The 24,294-nt window shown below is 48.8% G+C and overlaps 2 protein-coding genes and 1 long non-coding RNA gene across 4 annotated transcripts in view; 1 reads left to right on the top strand and 2 right to left on the bottom strand.

The window, feature by feature from the left end:
* Positions 1-7,476, bottom strand: part of U2SURP (U2 snRNP associated SURP domain containing) — a 47,039-nt gene extending 39,563 nt beyond the window's left edge. The window contains exon 1 of the mRNA XM_075418013.1: positions 7,328-7,476. Coding sequence (XP_075274128.1) covers positions 7,328-7,372 — 45 coding nt within the window. The 5' untranslated portion in view covers positions 7,373-7,476. The remainder of the gene's footprint in view (positions 1-7,327) is intronic.
* Positions 7,477-10,668: 3,192 nt separating this feature from the next.
* Positions 10,669-15,964, bottom strand: LOC142361118 (uncharacterized). 2 transcript variants are annotated; one of them, XR_012763639.1, is made up of 3 exons: positions 15,800-15,964; positions 14,236-14,353; positions 10,669-14,152 (listed from the first exon to the last, which is right to left on the bottom strand). It is a non-coding gene; the product is annotated as an uncharacterized LOC142361118 (long non-coding RNA). The 2 variants fall into 2 exon arrangements; XR_012763638.1 differs by having other exon boundaries at positions 10,669-14,134.
* Positions 15,965-16,223: 259 nt separating this feature from the next.
* Positions 16,224-24,094, top strand: PAQR9 (progestin and adipoQ receptor family member 9). The gene has a single exon (XM_075418012.1). The coding sequence runs from the start codon at positions 16,451-16,453 to the stop codon at positions 17,675-17,677; it is 1,227 nt and encodes a 408-aa protein (XP_075274127.1). The 5' UTR covers positions 16,224-16,450; the 3' UTR covers positions 17,678-24,094.
* The last annotated feature ends 200 nt before the right edge of the window (positions 24,095-24,294 follow it).

Raw genomic sequence — 24,294 nt, 5'->3', positions numbered from 1 at the left:
AAGATATGTATAATGTATTTTAATGATGTATTCGAACAGGGTCACAACATTAACAATGCCAATATAAGGCAAGCAAGAGATTAGAGAGGCTGTTCTTGCTACTGTTAAAAATATCTAAATTCCCACAGGTGGATTTTACAAATGTGCCACTAACACTACTGCAAGGAAAAAAAATTAGTTCGTTACACTGAATCTGCAAGAGTTGTCATTAAAGGCTGTTAAAGATTACATACAGTGCTTGATTATATTTGCCTTACTATAAAATCATTTCCAGAACTGATCTTAGTATGTTGTGTGTAGATGGAAGCTGGCCACCTCACCTACTTTAAGTCCAATTTGTGAGTGTGTACTAATTAACATTACTACTTTAAACTGTAACTGAACTCAACACGTAAACCAGCATATAAACAAAATTCACATAGGCTTTTTTTAAAATCAGGTTTTTAAATGAGGTTTAAGTGATGGAGAACACTCCAACAAACAGGACTGAACACATCTTCAAATTATATAATACCCAAATTCCAGAAAACCTCACTAACATAACATCTACTATTAAGACATAGCTGTCTGATGCACAATTCATAGCTAAATTGAAATTTAAGTCAAAATAAAAATTTCCATTAGCTGAAATCTGTTCATTAGTTACAGAACATTAGCACTTCTCCTTATTACCAGGAATTTATAGTTTCTACCAGAAATAGTAACATACAGTGCTCATCTCTAGTCTTCCAAAACGGACAAGGAGCACCAAATGCTACTCTAGAAGATCATTTACTAGACCTTGTTTTCATTTTGCATCATGCTTTTTCATCAACTAAGATCGATACATATATCTTTAGACAAGTACATTCCTATGTTTTACAGTCAAATCAATTTGGAAAAAATGGTGGACAGCACTTCAAGAACAAGAACTAAGTCCACAAAGGTAAAGAGGACACAGAGACACAACCCATTAAAAGGAAGAATGAAAAGTCTCCTAGAAATATGTTCACAGTTTTTTTAAGTGAAGGGGGGGGGCGGGACCAAAAACCCCCAGTTACGTCTTACTTTCAAAGACCTCCCAAATCCACTTACCTGCAACACTATACATTACTCACAAGGCACATCTTTGCTCAGAAGTTAACAAAAAGTTTAGTTCCAGTAGCAGTTCATTAAAACACACATGGAAACAAACACCACAAGCATCTTTTACTAATACCGCTTCCTGCAAATTTTTCCTCTGTTATTTGGTGCTGGATTTTTTTGTGATTCACAACTGCCTGTGGCACTCAAAACAGTAATCTGTTATCCACAGTTCTATGTACTTCAAAAATGTAGCTTAAGGAAACCTGTCCTCCCCCAGAGTTTATAAACATATAGCACAACATCACACAGATAAAAGAAAGACACTGTGCAAAAGAATTTCAGAGCTTGAAAACGGCATTCTTCCAGCTGCAGTAAACAACACATAAGTTACAATCCCACCCTTTAAAAAAAAGAAAAATTTAGTCTTGCAGTTAAAAAGATAAGTATCAAAGGTGGACTGACACAATGCCATCTGCCTTAGGGTACTGACAGAGCCGAGACCTAGCACTGCTTGGGGGAAGGACGCTGTTTGGCAACAGTGGAACGAAATGACCATTTTTCAGTTCTCCACACTTATTTAATTTACAGAAGTTTTGGAAACTGACACCTTCCAACAGGGCTGGGTGCTGAAGCTGCTTACAGGGAGGACAACAAATAAGGCATCACACATAGTAATGAACAGTACCAACACTCCGTACAATGACACTTCAGATGCAATATCCTGAGGAAGAACACAAAAAAAAGTAACATACACTGAATCTGTTTCTCCAGCAACAGAGCAGATGACACTGCTCGGAAAGGCTTTCAGTACACAGCAGAATGCAGAGATTCTGCAGGCTCACAGCAGGAAAGCAGACCAAAAAAGTCTGGAAGCCACTGACCTAGAGGTACAGCAGCACTCCCCGACCCACCAACTGGGACCATGGCACTGCAGAGCAAGCCACTCCAAATGTTAGCCAAGCAGCAGAACTACTCAGGTGCGCTCTGAAAACTTCTAATAGCAGTTTTAGCTTCTAGACCAACTCTCACAGCAACTAGCAGCTTTGCAGAGCCACCTCCTTCAACAGTTCTTATTTCTAAGGTCTTCTCTTCCCATCTGTGAATTTAGTTCACACCTTTGGCACTGCTTCTGATCATCCAAGCAACCGCATCCACAAAGCACAAGATGAAATCATTCTTAACAAAATTAGGCATTACTATCTACATATTTCTAAATAGCAGCTATTAAAAAACACTAATTCGCACAGCACTGCACTTTGCATCCATCTGCACTACCTTGACAAAAGGGGAGGTTTTGTTTCCTTAGGAGTTACAACAGCTGAGCTGACTCAGCAGAATCACAAAGTCTAATGTCCACAGAGAGGAGCATTTCAGAAGATGTTGCCCACCTGTGTTGCAACCTGAAACCAGAGTATTTTTCCCCTCTTCTCATCATGTTAGGTAGCTCAGCTGAACTAATTGTTGAAAGAAACATATCCAAAGGCTGTCCTGCATGTGATGATGTCTGAGATGTAAGGATAGCTCCTCCATGTTCAAAACACTGAAAACATGCAATGAGTCCACCTTTTATTTATTGCCAGCATAAACAATCTACAAACATCCTCTTACTCCCAAATTCACTGCCTCTACCACTCTGCATGAAACCTTTCTCCACTCTATCCCCCCCCCCCCCCCCATCTTCCAGCTCGATCACTTTCTCAAGCTCTTTCACTGCACAGGTCCCTCAAAGAATTCTGCCAGCACAACTGAAGTAGCAGTGCAGGCTGCTGAAATGGCATCCCGGTAAAATACAGCCCTGTCAAACCACAGTCATGGAGGTCAGGTCGCTCCATTACTGAGTCTAGCCAAGTTTACTCAACCTTCAAAAGGAAAAAAAAAAAACAAACAAAACTTCAAAGGACCATACATATGAGATTTATGACATATGAGATTTATGACAAAATCCTATCAGAAAGCCAAAGCAGAGAGCACACGCTCAGATGCTGATGTTTAAATTTTCTCCCAGCTTCGTGGCAGCTTCTGACGAAAACAGAGAAGAGACGACTGCTCTCCCAAATCTTCCTTCCTGACAGCAGTGCAAGTGCCCACAAACCCAGCTCTCCATCGTTTCTCCAAATTTAACAGGCTCTGGGTAAATCTGGCACGATCATGTTATTTCACAAATATATAAAATACGCTGTATAATATAAGCTAACTTTTTTTTTTAATTAATACTAGTGCCATTTAGTAAAACAACAAAGAGCAACAAAAGCTGCCAATAAAACCCAGAAGACGGTCCTGTGGCCTTCCAAATGCTGAATGTTAGTTTTACACGTGTAATGGCTACAACTTAAACACAAATAAAAGCCCTACCCTTGCAAAAACTACTAGCTTCAGGGTAAAGTGTTTACAAGAAACTCTGGTTTAAGACACTCTCACCCTGTTTCAGCACCTTCCATTGACTCTGCCCCCATACTGGGCAGCTGCTCACACTGAGCTAGATCACTCTCCCCATTCTAACTGATCACCTAGGAAAGAGAGAGCTGGGGAAGTTATGCCAAACCAGTTTCCAACCCGTAGCAGGTTCCCCTTTCCCCTCAAAATCATGCCGAATCAACTAAAGAGGACAATGTTTGTGAGGGAAAAAGTAGCTAAGGCTGGGACTGGTTTGTACCAGCACTGATACCAAGGAAAAGCAAATGGAACCACAGCTTAAATTAACGTGCTAAAATCCAGCAAAGGCATGGAGGTTTTCATCCCAAATTGACAGAGAAAGGAAGAATAAAAAGGACAAACTGTCTAGAAAACAAATGCTTGCAAACACCTGTAAATTATTTTACAGCTTATCTATTTACTCTTTACATTTACTGGAATAGTGGGTATTAATATTATTCACTACTTAAACAGACATCACTTGCAGACACAAAAGTAAATGGAAAATGGTTTTCTCCAAAGTACTTGCACGGAATCCTATTCCATTATAACATTAAACTCAGATGAACAGGAGCGGGCAACATAATCTTTCTACTGCTAGAGAGGAAACGAGGAGTCCTTTTACGTCTTCATCAACAGAGGAACGCACTGACGCCTCTCCTGCTCCTGGGCACCAGCTGAACAACACTACAGGGAAAGTTAACGATCACCAGTTTCACCATCCTGCAGAATGCCACGTCTAACTGGAATTCACCACATGTATACATTTCACATTGCCACTCTTCATACACTTTAACTTACCAAGGAAAGCTGTCCATTCACAATCACTGTTCTTCAACATTTAATTAACACAAAAAAATACCCAAAAGCCTAACAAACGCATTTAAGACTAAGGAATGTTGTTAAAATATCTTTTAGAATGAAAAAGGGAAAACCTATAGGTTGGTCCAAGTGGATAAGCTCTTCTGCCACACAGTACCGAACTTCTACAGTATTATGTGTAAGAGAAGTGGACATGCAATACAGTCGCTATTCTCAGAGGATAAAATAAGAAAATGGCAGAGTCATTGAGCAGCTAATATTTCATTACATCAAGATAATAACTGAACATACTCAGTATCGGCCATTTTAGAATCATGTGCTACACTGACCTTCTGCACAATCTTTGGCAATCTCTATTTTCCCTTCCTTAATTTTGTCCTTCTTTCCTATTTAGATTTCTGGAAATCTCAAGCACACATCTTGCTATCCTAATCTCAAAGTGACAAAGGAATAGATGATGCTTTTGCAACACATTGCACATTGGAGAGTCTCAAATTTATATAGAAGTTGACAGTATAATCAAAAGCAGCTACCACCACAGCAACACAGGCAATGGGTGCTCCTGGATCTGAACCATCTCCAGCAACAGCTTTCCAATAGTGAATCAAACAGATAACGTCTGACTGAAGTAAGCTTGGTATTACTCTATAAAACAAAGGACCTGGTTAAACATTCAAAATCAGTACTCGGACACTAAGAGCAAAGAACAAACACCACACATTCTGAAGGGGAGAAACTGTATCTTACTGTAAGTGTTAAAGCCTTCAATCACTAGGCCGCAGCCCTTCACACAGCACAGAAAATAAAATGCCGCTGTATCATCCCAGGAGGTAGGCTAGAAGGCAGCAAAAGCACATCTTGGAATTGCCACTGAAACATATCCTATGGAGTCCACGACACATATGTGTTTCGTAAGTGTAATTATTCTTATAACTTGCAAATACAATGCACCAAAAGAAATGGAGCCTAAAACTTCATTTTCAATATGTAAGGAAATGGATCTTAAATGATTAAAAAAACAATATGTTTGATAAACAATTACTTTAAGAAATCGAGCAAAATGGTTATTTGCTTAGATCATTAAACCATAAAAATTTTCACACAGGCTTAACTAAAAATACACACCTTTGTCCTTGCCTGAGTAAATTAATTGCAAAAATTAAGAATCTTACTAATTTCGGTACCATTATGTCATATTTCTTTCTGCAGACTTCGGAGAAGTAGCTCTATGGATACACATATCGCAAACATTCATGAAATGACAAAAAAAAACACCAAACAAACAACCACATTGCATACACCCCACCCCAGAAAGCTGAGGTTGCAGGAAATAAATCCCAAGAGCTAGGCAGGAAATAAATCCTGAGAGCTAGGCATGTCTTGGTTTATTTCACTTATAAACAAACACATTCTCATGCATCCAGGCATGTACTATCACTATTTTGTCTGGCACATAAAATAATATTGACAATACAAAACAACTAAGATCTAGACTGTAAAGCACAGGAAAGACTACTGGAAACACAGCCCATCCATCTAGAGTAATGGGAAATCGAGGGGTGAGGGGGAACTGCACGAAGATGGCAAGATACAGGACCTCCTCAACAGGCCTCAACAGACTAACGCGCGCTTGACTTTACAATCGCTAATAGTGCCACTGACTTCAATGGGACAGATGACTTGGTATGAAGAGTTAAGTGTCTGCACAACTGAGATCTAGGACAAAAAAAACTCTTATAAATTAATTATTACTGTATATTAAAAATATAATATAATCAGTACAGAAATAGTAAACGACAAAACAAACAAGTCTGTGATGTAATTGTGAAAAGAAAGGGATCACATCCGGGATGGCTTTGTGTACCATGTTATGGGTTGCAGTAATCAATAATTAAATTATTATTCTACACCTAATTATACTTGAAATCCCAAGAAGTCTCATTCCCTGGAAGCTAGCCATTCGCCATGAATTCAGACCTACTCCACTAATAAATTTCTCCATCCAGCTCTTACTTGCATTTCCAAGCCAAAGGCAAGATCCAAAAAAAATGTTTCCCGGCAATATTTGGAACAGATCATAAAAGGGAGACAAAAATATAACTCTCCTACTCTAATAACACCAACTGGGTAAACATGCAAAGGCTCTCAGTAACTGCATCTCATCTAGTTTCCTAGCAGGAAAAAAAAAATATTAAAAAAATTTTTTAAATCCTGTTTTAGTGGAATACAAAAATGGGTAAAAGTTACTAATCTGTACAGCACTAGGAATTCCTGACCCAAAATGTGGCTTCTCACTTGACTAATTTACGCACTCACACACAAAATACAAATAAAATTAAAAAAAAAAAAAAAAACCCACCACCAAACTGGAAGACTTGTACACTTCTGGCCCAAGATTCGCAGCCCGGCCGAGCGCCCCGCAGCACCCCGCACGCCGGCCCGCTCGGCGGGGGACGCGACGGCTCCGGGCCACTCGCCGTCTCCTCGCAAGTCGAAAGCAGCTGCTCGATCCCAAACTCCCGCTCTCCCGCGCACTCGCCGGTTGGGAGCTAACCCCATGGCGGGGTCGGGGCTCCCGGCCCCAGCGACATCAAACCCCCGTACGGGGTACTGGCGCGCCTCGGGCACTCACCACCCGTCCCCATCCGAAACCGGGGCTGTGCCGGCCAGCGCGGCCCGGCCCGCTCCGCCAGACCCCGCTCCCCGCACCCCTCCGCCGGGACCGCGGGGACGCCACCGCCGCCGGCCCGGCACCGAGACGTGCCCGGGGCGGTCCCGGGAGAGGGGCTGCCCCGCCAGAGACACGGACCCCCCGGCCCCGCCGCGCCGCCTCCTTCCCGCCTGCCCCCCCCTCCCCGCGGCCCGCAGTCACCCCAGGCGCAGAGCGGGGACGGAGCAGGCCGCGCCGCCCGCGCCCCAGCCGCCCCGCCACTGCCGGGCCCCGCCGCCGCGCCGGCAGGCGCCGGCCGTGCCCCTCGGCAGCGGAGCGGGCCGGGGGGCCGCGGGCCGCGCCGCGGAACGGCCTCACCTTCCCACTGGCTTTCTGCGAGCCGCTGGGCGCCTTCTCCGCCATCTTGCCTCTCCCCTCGCTCAGCCCTGGCGGCGAGGAAGCGAGCGCCGATCCCACCGAGCCCGTGAGCGGAGGGCGCGAAGCCGATGGCCGAGCCGCCGATGGGGCGGCCTCCGCCCGGGCGGGGCCTGTCGCCGCGTCCCCTCCTCAGCGGGGAGGCGGGGGCGGGCCGGGCGGTGCGGTGCCCCGCGGCATCCCGCCTGCCCCGCAGCGCTCCCGCCCGGGGTCCCTTGCTCTCTCAGCAGCAGCAGCAGCAGCAAACCGGCATGAAGTCGCTAGGCAACCCCGGTCTGCCTGGCAGCCGGCCGCGGCGGGGCGGGGAAGCCAGGGGAAGCCGGGCCGCGAGGGGCCGGGGGTCGCCGGGCCGCGAGGGGCCGGGGGTCGCCGGGCCGCGCTGCCCCGGCCCCGCGGAGGGGAGCGGGCCGCGGCGCCGCCCCGAGCCTTCCTGCGAGGCGGGAGCCGGGAGCGGCTCGGGCGGGACGAGCGGGGCCGGAGCGGGATGCGGCCGAGGGCGCCGGGGCCGGGAAGGCCTCTGCCGGGAACCGGGCGTTGCGCGGCGGCGGAGCCCGGCGCCTCGGCCCTCAGATCGGAGAAGCCCAGGAAGGAGCAGCGGCGAGGGAGCAGGGCGGCCCCTGCGGTGCGGGGTCGGACAGCCCACCGCCACGGCGGCTTGGCCGAGCGGTGCCTCCCGCAGGGCCGCAGCCAGAGGTCACGCTGCCTGTGCCACGGGCCCTGCGTCCCCGCGCCGGTGCGGATGCTCAGCGTCGTGTAGAAGGTGCTGGGGCGGAGGTGGTGCTTAAGGAGAAGACGGCAAATACGCAGAAATTAACGAAAACTTTAAATCCGCCAACTCCTGACACCCACTGCCCTGTGAGCGGCAGGAGGGAGCCAGGCCTACGCTAATAACCACGTCTGTCAGCGGAGTACGAAGCCGGGGGGCTTCCAGAAGAGGCAGAAAGAAAGTGAAAGGAGAAGGTGGGAAGGGCAGGGTCAGCTGCAGAGGACTGGAAGTTGAGAGGAGGGCGGAACCCTCAGGAAGCCTCGCCTGCCGCAGGTGTGCGTCCAGCTGCGCGGGTCCAGCTGCGCGGGGAGGTGGTCTGACCAGAGCGTGTTGCTCTGCCAGTAGCTGTCTCTAGGGTGAGGGCTGAACTGTGAGTCTTTTCATGGCCACCATCATAGTACAGGTCCTGGCGCTGGCTGTCACGCAGATCCTAACAGGACCGAGTAGGCTGGTTAGTGGAAGTAACACTGCAGCATTATGAAAACAAACGCTCGCTGGGGTGCTGGAGGAGAGGAGGAAAGCCTCCCTCAAAGCCGGAAAACGCAGATCAATATGTACGACCAGCAGCGCTGACACAAGTAAAAATTACCTGCAACCATTTCTTCCTCCTCCTGTGAAGAGCGGCGGGGAGCTGGGGAGAAGCTGCTGTCCACGCCCCAGTGCGTGCTCCGGCAGAGAGCAGGGGCACCGGGCACTGCCTGCCCCACGCAGGCGGCTGCTGCTCCCCCCTGCACCCCGCAGCACGCCTCAGGTGACATTTGCTACATTACATGATTTCTATGTCCTAAGTCACACAAAAAATAGAGAAATAACAAACAATCATCCTCATTCTGTAGATGCAGATTGCTTTACGCTGCAGTCAAATAGGGCATTGACCAGACAGCGCTACTGCAACTGAGAAAAAGGTGAGGTAGACTGAGAAGGGTAACATGGCAGAAATACGCATTTCTCGCTGCTTTTCAAGCCTCCTTCCACCATTTGCAAAATAACCACGCAAAAATTTTCTGGTAATGGATTGGCAGCTAAGGATCAAGAGATCTCAGATGTTTATTGAGCTCCCTCCAGCTGTGAGCAATTACAGCAAGAAGCATTTGCTATACCTACAGCTGACACAGTACCTTACCGTCTAGGATCTCACCTTCCGCTCTGGAGGACGGCTCTCCATTTCTGAGACCACCTGCACAGCTTGCTGTGGGCACTCCAAGGCTTTGCACAGATCTGAAGTGGAATCACTGCTGGCTTGGAGGGAAGGAGGGAGGAATAAAACCTACCCCTCGACAGCAGGATTTGGGGACAATTCCATCAGTCTTGTTAGGATTTGTTGAGCTCCCAACGTGCCCATAAGGGAGCCCTTCTGCAGGAAGGGATGATGTTGGCCAAGGAGCTTTAGAGATGGATTAGGCAGGATCTTACTGCTTCAGAATCCAAGTCAAGTCCTTCTCTTCCCCCATCTTTCTCACTGTTTTCTTGAGAACCACTACACCAGCTTGCAGAGGCACAGGATTAGTGTCATCTCTGACCTGCTTCTGGATTTTTTTAACATGGTAGTGGAAACACGTGCAGCACTGAGCTGGAAGCGAACCAGCTGGGGAACTTGTGCTGGATCGAAGGGGCACTTGGGGCCACAGGAGGAGACGTTAGATGCTGCTCAGCTCTCCTGGGACTGCATTAATGAACCTGGTGGGAAAAAAAGATGGACACGTCTGGATAAAAAGCAAACATCTAGCTGGAAGGAGGAATGTGCCCTTGGATGCTAGAGTTTTGGGGCCGTTAATGTTTAGAAAATGTGTGCTCCATTTGGCCTCAATCCCTTTATTTAATCCACCTCATTAATCCTTTTTAATTATCCACCTCATTGTTTAAATCCTCTGCTTACTGCTCAGCCTCTACGCTCTTTTGTAATTAATAAACTGCACCAAATTAAGAGCATCATGATCCAAAGCATGCTGTGAAAAACAGGAAGGGTATAGTTAGAGTTTCAAAGGTCATCTCTAAAGATAATTTTTCAGAATGAACTGTACTCCGGAATCTGTGCTATTTATAACACGTTGCAACAGTACAGTAGCACTGGTGGACAGTCAGTGAATGACAACACGTCATGTCTTGGGCTTAATGGGAGAGGAAGGGGAGGGAGGAGAGAGGGAAGGAAAGGAAACAGTGAAATGCAGAAATCTGTGGAGAATTAATGCTGGAAAGGGTAGGCTAATAATACTATTAAAAAGGAAATATTAGACATTTTTCATTGTAATGCAGTAGGTCTGGTTGCATGCAGACCTAGGAGTTGTTTATTAACTGTTGTTACAATGACAGATATCATTAGGCAATATACTAGGGAAAATCGTGAATTATCATGAATAATTAACAGCTACATTAAGTAAACCACATGCTGCGGTGCATTACCCTTGTCTTTCTGGCTGGTTTTTGCCCCCTTGCAGAGGACATCCCTGCTTTGCTCTCACCCCGGGCCAGCGCACCGCTGGACTGCGGCAGCCCTTTTGCAAAGGCGGGTGGGAGGGAGGGACAGGGGAAGGATTCAGGGTGCTGTGGAAGTTCCCTGCCCTGTAGTGAAGGAAGCGTGTTTGAGGGCACGAGGCGGGCGGATCAGGAGCAGGGCAGAAGGGTGGCTGCTGGGTGCACAGGTTCGTAACTCTGTGAGTCATTTCACGCGCTCGGTAGTGGCTCGGGGATCCCTGAAGCCACAGCCTGTGCGTGCCATTTCCCCATTGCTTAGGCAGCAGTCCGCCAGCAGCTTTTCCCGTATTCCACCCTCCATCTCCTCCCACCTCTGAGACTGAAAGCCGCTCAGCAAGGATTCTCAAAATCGCTGGATGCACACTCGCCCACGTGCTCGTGGGTTGCTAGGAAGCCATGGGTGTGCAGCACGGGGGGAGAGCGGGCCAGAGGTGAGGTGAGAGGCAGGCAGCACGCGGCTGGAGCACGGATAGCCCGGGCTGAGCCAAGATGCTTTAGCAGGGACCCCCAGAAGCACAGTGAGAGCCAGAGAGGGTGGCTGGGAGAGGGCGGTTTGGCTCTGAGGTTTCCCGCAGCCGGGGCTTGTTGCTGCTGCTCTGTCTCCTCACCCCTGGCTGGAGCCGTCTCTGTGTTGCTCCATCTCTCGGTGCTTGTGCCCTACCTGCTCTCAGCTGCAAGTCCTGCTCCAGTCCTGCCATCCAGCAGCCCCTTCCCTTCCAGGACCCCGCTGCTCTCCTGGAGCACGTGTCTTCTCGGGGAACCTGGGTACTTTGTCCCCCCGGGACTTCTTAAGCATGAGGCCCATTACGCAGACCGGTCACAGGGGCAATGTCTGAGCTGTACTGTCTGGCTGAGGAAGGTCGGTAATTTGCGGTGTATTTTCCAGGCATTAGCGCGAGTAGCAAATGAAGGCTTCATTCCAGAAGTTCTCCTACAGCTTCTTGTCAGAGGGAATTAGGCTACCTGGCTGGGATCCAGATGCGCAAATTTATCCGCTGTTTAAAAGCATGGAAGTTCAAGATGAGCGCAACAGCCATCTCTCCTTTGTGCCTACCAAGAGTCCCTGCTTTCAGCTTACTAACAGTGGGTAGCAATTTGTGCTCTGGAAAACACTCTCACTCGGCACATACAAACAAAAACAGTTTCTCAGCCATGCACTTTGTAAGTGAGGGTTCAGTGGACAAGTTGTACTTTGCTCTTGCTGTGAGCCCTTGGTAGGTTGGACAGTGGTGGCTTCTGACCACAGAAAACATACATGAAATGTGCATACACCCAAGAAGCTATTCTTCATCACAATGAAAGTAATTTGACTGCAATACTTACCGTCAGCTTTGCTGCTGTCCAGAAAAACACAAGTTCTACCCCTAATCTTTCAAAAGAGCACAAACCTGAAAATACTCAACATAAAGGTAAAGAGGACACAAAATTAGAAGCTCCTAGTGAAAGAGAGGTTAAAATGAACATTGCTATGCAGCCATGGTGGTGTCGGTTGTTGTTACTCCCTTTACCATCTCTAGCTTTTCTCACCTCCAAGGGAGGCTTTAAAATACAAGTATCACTTTCACTTTTCTTTATTAAGTAATGTTTTTTATAAAGCGTAATTGTCCCCAATTAGTTGCTCAAAAAGGAGAAAATGATGCAAGGATTCCTGTCTATCCAGTCTGAAAGAGATAGTGGGGTAGAATCTCTAAAGGCAAGTTAATCTCTTTGATATTAGACCACAGCGCTGTGCCTACTCGATTATTACAAAAGATTGTAATCGCTGCAGTAGCCAGTTACCTATCAAGACATTATTTTCACAAGATTGATACACACTTGAGAAAAGATAAAACCAAAAATCACATAGAACAAAAGGACCATGTCTGTATGTCTGTGTAGCTGTTAAGATGTTCTCCCAGAGAAACTGCAAGCGTGAGCTACATTAGACAAAAGTTAGATGAGGCTGAAGCCTCTCTAACATCTACTCTTTCTAAACAAATAGAGCCAAATTCTGCCCTCACTTATGGTCAGTGGGGTTCCACGGAAGATGTCAGAACGGGGTTTACTAAAGAGGTTTTAGTGAAGAAGGGTAAAAATCCAGAGCAAAACAAACAGGTGAAATGTTTTTACTCAGACAAAACTTCTTATTAAGAAAGGAATAGGTAAAATCTGTCTGGAAGGTGAAAATATAGGAAGGAAAAAGGAATTAAAGAGAGAGACAGAATTCTGTGGTAAAGGATTATGTCAAGCAAGAGCTCTTAAGATCGACGTTTGCCAGTGTGAGTGGGTTGAACTGGGTGAGGCTGAAGCTGTATCTTCAAAAGCAGCTTAAATCTCCCGACCACCACCATGGCTTGTTCACAAGAGGACTTTCCCTCTAGTGGTTGATTGAAGTTCATTTTTTACTCGCTCAGAAAGGCAATGGATGACAGGAAGGCTAAGTACCACCTCTTCCCTGGTGTGCTGAGTATGGTAGAGTGCAAAAGATGAAATTAGCTTCCTCCCTCCCCCCCCAACCGAAAGGCATAATTTCACTGGGGAGGGTTGAAGTAATTCAGAATATCTTATAGGGCTTTCGATATTTCAGGCAAAATAATATCTTGTGAAAGGGCTTCAACAATGAATAAAACAAAAGTGTAATATAGAAACAAACTCACATTTGGTATTTTAGCACATCTTTGAGTCTTCAGCCAGCACTGATTAAAAATTTCTTCCATTACTTACCTCATTAGGCGGTGCTTTCATCAGTGTTTTAAGAGTCTTCTCAAAGGTTATTTGGAGAGAAAGCCTGCAGAAAATTCTACACATGCTAGTAGAAACCCTGGTATATGCTGACCATGCCCTTCTAAATATAAACTCTGGTTAGAGAAATGCAGAGGCCTCTTCAGGCACTACATTACGTGGACTCCTCTCTGTGACCTCCAAATGCCCTGATTTTCCCTTGCCTACCACATAATGGTCATGTAATACTAACCTGGATGGACTACGTATGAATAAGAGGCTATTTTGAGGTTGTAAGTGCTTTAAATTGTAAGGTTCCCAGTACACTACTCCACAGCTAGCTTGGGAACAGAGTAATTAACTCCATGCAAGATGTATGCCGTTGTCTTTCTGAAAGCCCAGTCTGTCTCCGGAGACCATTCTCCCCTGTGAGGAGGCAGCCTCGGAAAAAAGCAAAAGAACCAGATCACCAGTAACCAGTTTCATTCGTGTGGCTGCTAAAGCTACATCACTGTCACTTGGCAGGGATGTGAACTGTGAACTCTAGAAGCTCCGAGATCTCCCTGGCACTTTCTGGCCAGACAAGGAGACCCACATTACGCATGTGTGGCATCAGCAGAGCACCTGGGACGAGCCAAAGCTGGATCCCTGCACAGAGGCAGAGAAAAGAAAATTTATATTTATTTCACACTGCTTGTGTTTATCTGTAGCACAGTGTTAACAGGTAAACCCACCAGGGACAGAGCAAACCTTGGGCCTGTGCTTCCTCCAGAAGAGCCGACGTGTACAAGTCTCTCAGGTGGTTCTCTGCTCTGCAATACAGAAAGCCCCTAGCCTCCTAAACATGATTTTAAGACATCTTAAAATATTACAGGAAGACATCAATAGTAGGGAGAAATTTCCAGACATTTACCTTCTCTGCAGCGTTAGCACGTATCTGCACCGGTACCCACAGTCCGGTGGCCACCTGGACTGGGTCAGTCTTGGACCACAAGCAAACCCCACCTGCTCCTCCCAGCCTGGGCTGACCCCTGTAAAAACACAAACCCAGTGGGTGTCTCTCCCAGGAAGCCGGGCGATACCCCAGTACTCCCCAAGGCAAGAGGGCTGAACGCCTCCCGCACCCCGGACAGTCTGGAGGATGTAGGAAAGTCAGAACGTGTCGAAGGAGCCCCACTGCCACTGTGAGGCCAGCAGTTCCCAGTCGGCGGCCGATGCTGTTGTTCTTCAGACACCATCTGTTGCAACAGCTGCTGGTGGCCTTCCAGCAGGCTCTTCAGCGCAGGTCGAAAACCAGATTGCTCCCAGTCAACCACCTCTCCTTATCTAACCTTGACAAGGGAGGCTGAAGATCACGGTCACTTCGGTCCTCTTCCCTAGGGCCTGTGATGGCACTCACCACCGTAAATGGAAGGGACTGGGAGAAACGATCACCAGATCGTGTGGGGTGGGGTGGGGTGGGGTGGGGTGGGGTGGTGGGAGCAGGGCAGAGGAGGAGATATCTTCTAGCTAACAGCCCCCTCACCACCAGGCACATCTACAGGGATGCAGCAAATGGTCCAGCCTCCGGCCCGGCTCTTCTCTGGGGCGGCCTCTTCAGCGCCGAGCAGCCCCGTGAGGAGCCTGACCTCGCCCAGAGCCCGAGCACTTTTCATTCAGTCCCAAAGAGCCTTTCCGCTCCCTAAATCACCCAGGGCAGAGCCCACGGCGAGTGGGGCCCCACTTGCTCGCTGCTGGTGCAGCTGAGGCCCGCCGCGGGCGGGTTACGCAGAGCCCTCTGTCCGTCGCTCCCCGGGGAGCGGCTGGGGGTGAGTCCCCGCACGCCGCCAGGCACCCCCTCCAACACGCACTGGCAGCAGAGCGCCTTGGGTCTGCACCTAAAATGCAGGTCTCTCAGTTTAGTATTTTACTCCTCCCCTTGGCTTTTCAGCACTGCTCAGTTGTGTTGATTTTCCTGGCAGGACTCCGGTGTGGTTTCTACAGAGATGATCAGCGGTGTCACCAGCCCGCCCGACTTTCAGCAGTTCCGTAAAATCAGTATTTTTACTCCAGTGAAAAATGCATTGAAAATCGCTTTCGGCAACACGTTTTTACTGCTTCCTTGGTGCCAATTTTTAAAACCGTATTTCTGATCGCCTCCTTGCTCAGAAGATTTTGCACGTTGTTGTGACTGAATAGCAGATTTTTATAAAAACCTTTGGGCAGAGTGTCCTAACTCCACCGGACCTCGCCGACACCGCACGGCTGTACACCCGTACCTGGACATCACCGCGCAGTGCGGGCACGCGACAGCCCAGAGCACGCTAGCGGACGGGTCGGACCCCCCCAACACAGACGAACCGGGCACGGCCGGCCGCTGCCCGCCGAGGCGGTGCGGGACACGAACGCCCCTCCCGCACTGCTCCCGCCGTTTTTGCATCCCGGTTATGTAACGGCGCCGCTGGCGTCACCGCACCGCCGATGAATGCGGGGCTCACCTCAGGATCCCCGCGGGGCGGCTGCAGCCAGCCCGTTGCGGGAGGTGTCCACCCGCCCCCCGCCGCCCTGCTCGGGGACGCGGTGGGTGCCCCGGGGGTCGGCGCGGCGGGCACCGGGCAGCCTCCCCGGAGGGCACACGGCAGAAATCCGCCCCGCTGTCCGGCCTCCCCTGCCCCGCTCCGTCGCGCCCCGCCGACTGGGGATCGTCCCGCACCCCCACGGGGGGGGATCACCCTCCCCTCGGCGGCTCTGCCCCCGCCGGCAGCCGGTGCCGACGCCCCCCCGGTGGTTTCCACGCCCTCGCGGGAAGGGCCCCGCACCAAGCGGCGTGGGGCCGCTCGGCCGGCCCCCTGCAGCGGCCCCGGGCGGGCTCCCGGCGGAGCGGGGCCGTGCGGAGCTGCGCTGGCCGGGCCCGGCCGCACGCCTCGCCGCGGGGCTCTCCCGGCCCGCCCCCCCGCCGCGGCCGCATCAATCATTAACGGCGGCTCGGGCGTCCAGCGCCTCCCTCCCCGGGAAACCCTACCCGGGGCGGCGGGGGCGTCTCTCCCCGCTCCCCGGGAGCCCTGGACGCGCCGCCGGTTTCCAGTTACCGCGATGCCGGGCGGCGGGGCGGGAGGAGGCGCGGCGGTGCCGCCACTGCCCCCGCCGCAATGAGCGATGCTGCCGGGCGCGGCGGGGAAGCGCAGAGCCGCAGCGGCTGCTCCGCCGGCGGCCGCGGGAGCAGCGGCTCCGCCTCGCCCGGGCGGCGGCGGCGGGGCGCGGCGGCGGGGGGCGGCGGGCCGGGGCCGGGGTCGGCCGGGGGGCCCGGCGGCATGCCGGCGGGCGAGGGGGACAAGGAGGAGGCGGCACCGGCCGCTCGCCCCGCCGCCCTGCTGCGCTGGGACGAGGTGCCCGAGGACTTCGTGGAGTGCTTCATCCTCTCGGGCTACCGGCGGCTGCACTGCTCGGCGCAGGAGTGCCTGGCCTCGGTGCTGCAGCCCACCAACGAGACCCTCAACTTCTGGACCCACTTCATCCCGCTGCTGCTCTTCCTCAGCCGCTTCGGGCGGCTGCTGCTGCTGCGGGGCGCCGGGGACGTGCCCTTCCACCACCCGGCCCTGCTGCCCCTCTGGTGCTACGCCTCGGGGGTGCTGCTCACCTTCGCCATGAGCTGCACGGCCCACCTCTTCAGCTGCCTCTCCCCGCGCCTCCGCGCCGCCTTCTTCTACCTGGACTACGCCTCCATCAGCTACTACGGCTTTGCCAGCACCGTGGCCTACTCCTACTACCTGCTGCCAGGGCTGAGCCTGCTGGATGCCGGCGCCATGAGCCTCTACGTGCAGCAGCGGCTGGGCTGGCAGCTGGACTGCAGCCTGCCCATCGCGGCCTACCGCGCCCTGGTGCTGCCCGTGGCGCTGGCGCTGGCCGTGGGCTGCACGGCCGCCTGCTGCCGCAGCCGCGCGGCCTGCTGCGCCTACCCCTTCGCCGTGCGCACCTTCGTCTTCGCCATGCCGCTGAGCATGGCCTGCCCCATCATGCTGGAGAGCCTCCTCTTCGACCTCCGCACCCGCAACCCCACGCTCTTCGTCTACTTCTACCGGCGCTACTGCTGGCTGCTGGTGGCCGCCTTCTTCAACGTCAGCAAGATCCCCGAGCGGATCCAGCCGGGGCTCTTCGACATCGTGGGGCACAGCCACCAGCTCTTCCACATCTTCACCTTCCTCAGCATCTACGACCAGGTGCACTACGTGGAGGACGGGCTGGCCGAGTTCCTCAAGGCACCCCTGGCCGCCCCCACCTACCTGGGCACCGTGGGGTACATGCTGCTCCTGATGCTCTGCTTGGCCGCGGTCGTCAGGAGGTTCCTCAACGTCGCAGACCTCTGCAAGCAGGACTAGCCGGGCTGAACGCCCTCGCGACAGCGACCATCGTACCAGTGACTCTCAGGCTGGAGACCCTCGGGCCGATGACCTTCAGGCTGGCAACCCTCAGGCTGGCTCCACCATGCCCTGAAGATGCTGTGAAACCTGGGGGAAACGCACCTGTGAAGGAGCCAGGTCCCTTTCACAGGGCGGCTGCGAGGGAAAGTGACCATGGCGGAACTGCTCGTGCTCTTTAAACTACTAGGTTACCAGGGGAAGCAAGCGAACGCTTACTGGTATGTTGCTGCTTAGAGTATAAGCTGAAATAATTTAGCTCTGCTACTAGGAAGAATGCATGAACTGTGAATGCCACTTACTAATTTCGTAACAATTAGGTTTAAACTAGCTCTGTATATACATACATATATTTATATATCTAGCTATCTATTTAATAGCTACAGATATATGTGTGTGTATATATACACACCTGAAGACACTTGTGCAATGATTACTTATAGACTTTGAATCAACTCCTATGTGAAATTTCCTAGCGGATTATGCACTGACATTTATCCTCCTCTGTGATACTGTAACAGGCCTTTGCAGCCACATACTGGATTTTAAATGCAAACAAATCGATAGCTATCTGTAGTTTTTAAGGTCTTGCAGCCTTTTCAGCCAGGGAACAATAGAGTTAACAGAGGAAAAACAGCTGTGAATTATTACAGAATTACCAGTTGATGGAGAGACTTAATAAGGCAAGCAGGGAGTGGTTGGTGTAGCCTCTTGGATACTAAAATAAAACAGAGGGATATGTAAAATAACTGAACCAGAAAGGGGTCAAACTAGTCTGGAGCGGGGGGAGAAGAACGGCGCTGCATAATGGCCTGGCTCTTCCCCCCGCGCGTCAGGAACATCTGTCGCGTCAAGGGGGTTGCTAAGGGGCCCCTTTATCTTCCTTAGTAAATCACCCCCAAATCAGCCCTTCAGAGCCAAAGTCAGATGCCAGACTTTCTATAAGCCCCTGCCAGGCTCGGTGGGAGTTCCGTGGGTGTAAAGAGAGCAACTGATGCATGAGATCTCATTCTGGATCTTTTAAAGAATCACATGGAACGGGTTTCTTCTGCTCTTTAATTAGAGCACTCTGTCAGATTCACCATCCTAAAATTAGTGGCAGAACAAGGTACTGCTGCATCTGAGTTCAGGACCTGAAATCTGGCTCTACAAGTACTGGATACTGGCTCTTTCTCATCACTCCCCACCTTTACCAATTTTTGTTAGTTGTGGCTGTAGCTGGGTGTTTTGAAGTCCTCTTTCAGAAGCTTGAGGGGGGAGGGTTTCAAAGACAAGAATTATGAGGTATTTTCCAAAGCTGTGTCTTTTCACAGCAACCCAGGTATTATCCTTCTCACACAACAAACAGCCAACTATAGCTTGAACTTTCTGTATAAAGAGACATTTTTGTAAACTACGTGCAGATTTTAAACAGATGCGTTTTGATTTTGTCTGACAGAACAAGTAACAATTATGCAATAATATCACACAAAGGGGTCACAACTTGAAGTTCAGGTGAGAAACTGCTCGTGTACCCCATTTCCTAAAAGGAGGGTGGTACGCCCTTAGGAAACGCTGGTGTCACACTGCACAACAGCGCCGTGGCTCTTTCACTCAGCCTCTTTACCCCTATCGTGGAAATACATTTCTGCTTGGATCTTTCCCATTTTCACGGACATGGCACCCGAACCCCAAGAAGAGGTTTTGAGTCCAGTCCCATAGTCTTCTATAAGACAAAGCCCCCTTTGTTTACGACCGGAGTATAGGAAGGACTATAGCTAGGGATTATGAGGTCAAATCCTTAATATGGGTCAGAATCATCGCAGAAGCCAATAACTGACATGTCCTGTACCAATGGCAGCTATGTGAAAATTTCCCTATGAAAGTGTATAAGCGAAAAGAAAATTATAACCACTTCATTTCATCTCTTATCTCAATCTGTTTTAGCTGTCATGGTTTGGATCTTTTAGATTCTCAGTGCACGATGAGAATGGCCTAACAAAAATATGTATTCTTTGCCGGTCACAATTCTGCTAGTATAAAATTTGTGGCAGGGTCACATGTGGTCTCTTAAAGAGATTGGCTAGAACTTTCTGAAATGGCAGTTCCCAGACTGTGGCCTCTTGAGTTATCACTGACGGGCCATAAAAACCAGCGTGGCCCTGGGTGGCTGGCTGTGTTCTGTTTTCATTTGCCAACCTGCATTAAAAGAAAATGAAAACTACATTAAGTGTTTTGAATTTTACATATTTTCATTAACTTTTGTCATAAATACGGCATTGCTTTATTCAGCTGCCAATAAAGCAGAAAATGATCTGCACCACTGGGAGAGGAGGCTGGCTCACAACACTGCCATGCTTTGAAATGTGCTTTATGTTGTGAAAAAACTCTGGAAACCCACAATAGAAACAAATGGATCAAGACCTGCAACAATGTCATCCTATGAATTTCCACAACTGCAAAGAGAGGCCAAAATCCTTGAGATGTGCTGTATTCAAGTTAAAATAATAGAGGCATGGTAGTTAGAGCCCAGTGACTCATCCAAGTTTCAAAACTAATTATGTAGAAAGGGTTTGCCTGGGAAATGCCACTAGCATGTCCAACCAGCAATTAAAACATAAGAAAGAAATCAAAAAGCCTGGGGACAGCAAATCTCAGCACTAGAAGACAGCTTGGAAACAAGCAACAGTAAAAGCCGAACATAAAAAAAAAAAAAAAAGCTTTTTTAAGCATGCTGTATAATGAATTATATTTGTGCTTGTCAGTCACAATGTAGAGGACATCTCAAGAGGCAATGTCAAAAAAGGCTGCTGCTAACTTGTAAAAATACATTTGATCTTTGCAGTTAGGCCACACAGGGTTGTCTATATATATCTCAACGACAGATAACGGTATAAAGGTTGGATTGCAACCAACTGTAATTTTACTGGAATCTTACTGCTGGTTGAAGAGTTGCCGGTGAGCCCCGGTCATGCTGCAGATTTGATACCTGGCTCTGATATTACGAATATTGCTTCATTTAAAAGTTTCTGTTGGCAAAATGTTGAGGCACGTGTACGGGCCCTAGCACTTTGTGGAATTATTTGTAAATGCTGGTTGCAAGTACTGCTCTCTGAGCCACTGTAAGCAGGCTGTATGAATCGGGAGTGAATGGGTGCAGGGAGATGTGATCAGATTTCAAGACTTCTAATTAATGTATGTTTGTTCGTTTGTCTGTTTGTTTAAAATGTGGCTAGAAATTAAAAAGTGACAATAAGCATGGAGAATATCTAGGGAAATGCTACCTGAGTGTCTGTGTTTATTCGGTGGAGGACATGGGTGTAGATAATTGCTCCATTTGCCATGTCTGATAGCCAGTCTCCATAAATACAGACAGAACAAAACAGAGTTAAAGAGGTTAAAAGTGGAACAAGACATCTATAATTATAGTGCTCAAATTTGCTCGTGTAGAAGCGAATGTCAGCATTTGTGTGGCTTGTAAGGGAGCGGGATCTCTTTTTGGTGTGAAAGCACACATGGCTGGACATCCGTAAGCATGTCCAGAGCTTAGACAGGTCTAACCTGCAGACTGAGTGCATAAGGACATCCTAGAAAACAAACTTTTCTGCATAAGTACCTATCAGAATGTGTTTATTGCCTGGGTACCTGCCATAAGGTCTACGCAGTGGACTCCACAGCTCCTCCTGCAAACCAGAAAGGCTTTTCAGGGCTTTTGTGGCAGAATCTGTGTGGGGATGGGCGATGAGGTCAGGACTGGAGCACAAGGGGGTGGCCTGAAAATGCCTATGTGTCTTTCTGTCTTTGGCCGACTCTGACCTTGGGACTGACATAGCTGTGCCAGTGCGAGCTGGTGGCTGATGGGGCCGGTTCCCGGCGCGTCGGGGGCACGGACACTCCCCCTTGCAATCCGCGTGTGCCTAGAACTGCAGCCCACCCGTGGGCACGTGCCCAGTAAGCCTGGCTTCTGGGCACTTCGAGCAGCTCGGAAGCTTCACGCTCATCTTCCCGTAAGACTGATATACCTGGCCTGCAGTAATTATCTCGTATTCTGCAGTGAGACACTGTTTATTCTTCCACAGTGTATTCATTTGCATGCTGCTATCCAGGATATCTGTGCGGCTCTGAGCTGCTTCGTTAGCCAGACTAGAGTCTGCAGTCTGGAAACAAAGGGAAAGGTTTCATCTGCATGCTGCACTTCTAGAAATTTAGCAGATAAAAGTAGAAACACATTGGATTTTGCTAAAATTATAGTTTTGCTTCGTTGTCCAAGTGTTGTGCTTATTATTTATTTGCTGAATCCAGCTACTATGTTGGGTTTTTGTCAACGGTGCCCCTGCAGAAAATGACAGTATGAAAGTTTTACTTTATGTTTAAGTAAACTCTCTGAGGCAGCACATTCATAAAGTATTATTGCACTTAACTCTGTTGATTACCATCCACATGCCTTACAGAAGCAAACCATACTTGTAGTAATTGCCCAGATTATACTGTTTTTCATTGCCTGTGAGGGTAAAAATGACCAAGTGGCCAGCAACAAGCTGAGGAGTCAGGCACTCCTGCGTTCTTTTCTCTGCTTTGCCACTACTTGTTCTGTAATCTAGGGCAAGTTGTTTAAACTGTGTTAATTTTGAATGAATTTAATTCATGTAAAACACTGGAATTGTACCAGGGTTGAATTTGACCCTCTGTGTCTCAGCTTCCACATCTGTAAGATGGGGAGAATACACCTTACCTACCTCGCAGGGTTGCTCTGAAGACTAGCTAATGTTTGTAAAGCACTTAAAAATGCAAAGACCCTCCTAGGTGCTAAGAAGAAGTACTACTGACGTCCGGCAGAGAGAATGTTATATTATTCCGTAGCTCCTCATCTCACAGGGAGAGGAACATGACGTTCTAGATCACAAACTCTTCGGACAAACCCTCGTCATTGCCATACTCCTCGGAGGTTCACATCCTCTGTCCTTTGGAGCTGACAGCAAAATTTCCACTGGCTTCAGGCGGGGGGCAATCAAGACTTCTGCAGGAGTGAACAGGCTGACTAAATGCTTAAGGGTCAGGAGTAAAGAGAAAACACACACGAGTTACGTACTCTTCAGCAGTTCTCACCAGTGACTTGTACCGAGGGGTATTTTAATGCTGACATCAGGCTTCATTGTTCATTTAGCCACGGACTGTAGTCCAGATACTGTGAAACAAGGGAACAAGATTTCCCCTCAGTGTCTGTAAGACTAGGATTATGTCTCAATTGCCATTGGGAATTTCAGCGTACTTCAAGCTACTTCTTATCAGAGCAAAAAGACCTTAAATAAATGAAGCTTTTAAATAAACATGTGTAATCATTTGGGAATGTAAAATTACATTGATCAGACAAACAACTCTCTTGTGCCCTCCCGTTGTCCAAAACCAACAACATGGAGCCAGTGCTATTCCTGAGCGAAAATTGAACTTGGATCTTCTTATCGCATATATATACTCTGCCGTGGAGCCCTGACTAATCACCCTGCTAACCCACTCTGCCCTTCTCCTGGAACGACTGGTATAAACGGTACCACTGAGTAGAGGACAATGTTTTTAAGAGCTTTTCTAACTGACAGCAGTAGTGGAGACAAAAAAGGAAAAAAAAAAAGACAACAAAGACATCCCAGGATTTGAGTGGTTCATTAAGTCAAAGCCTCCACCATTAGAAACCCGCCCCATCCAAGTATATTCCTAGCTTCTGTTAGAGACCTGTAAGTCAGGGCTGCGCAACCAACACCCGGGTTGCAGCTGAGACTGCGCCCTGTTCTCCTCAGATGAGATGCAAGATGCCGAGGAAGCGTCACGCACTGAAAGACACAGACGTCCATTCTAGACATTTAGCGACTTGGAGCTGGGTGTGGAATAAAGCTAAATTATTTTCACAACTTTGCTTAGGCAGATGCTGCTTCATTCCACTGATGAATTCAGTAATAAATCCATGACCAAGACAAGGGAAGCAGGCTTTTGCTCAGAGTCCTCTGTAAGGAAACACCACCAGCAGACTTCTGCTTTCAGGGCAATCGCTTCCTGGGCCATACTCGGAATATGGAGGATTCTGAAGTAGGGCTTCACTGTTTCATGTGGATGCCTTAGGATTTGCGGTTGCAGCTGGGGTTAATAGTGTAGAGAAACAGTTTATAGCAAGTCAATTCTGTCTGCTAGAGAATCAAGCATGCTTTAGTAAGAGGTGTCACATTTAAGGGTCTGTGCATGCAACGAACAAAAAGTGTGAGTTTTGTTTGGTCCTGTTGGGAGGGTTTGAAAATTTACTCTTTGTACACTTTTGGATGCTGACTACTGTATATGTAATGACTATGCATTTTTAGCAAAAAAAGGTGTGAGCTATAAATAAAGTTGATTCTGAGTACGTTTTTGCAGAAATGCATTTATAAATTTTTTTTCATTTCGTACTATAAATTACTGTGACGCCTTCTGCAGGATCAGAAATGTGTTGAATGTAGTTATCATCAAACACAGATCTTGTTAGCATGATTGCAGGAACTTCCAATTCTTGTATAGTGGTGTTGGTATTTCTGAAAACACTATACCACAGCAAAACTATTGTTGCCATTTCATTGCCT

Source organism: Opisthocomus hoazin, chromosome 4 (assembly GCF_030867145.1).
Source record: "Opisthocomus hoazin isolate bOpiHoa1 chromosome 4, bOpiHoa1.hap1, whole genome shotgun sequence".
NCBI lineage: Eukaryota > Metazoa > Chordata > Aves > Opisthocomiformes > Opisthocomidae > Opisthocomus > Opisthocomus hoazin.
Note: the sequence above shows the minus strand (reverse complement) of the source record. Positions and strands in the feature narration are given on the sequence as shown.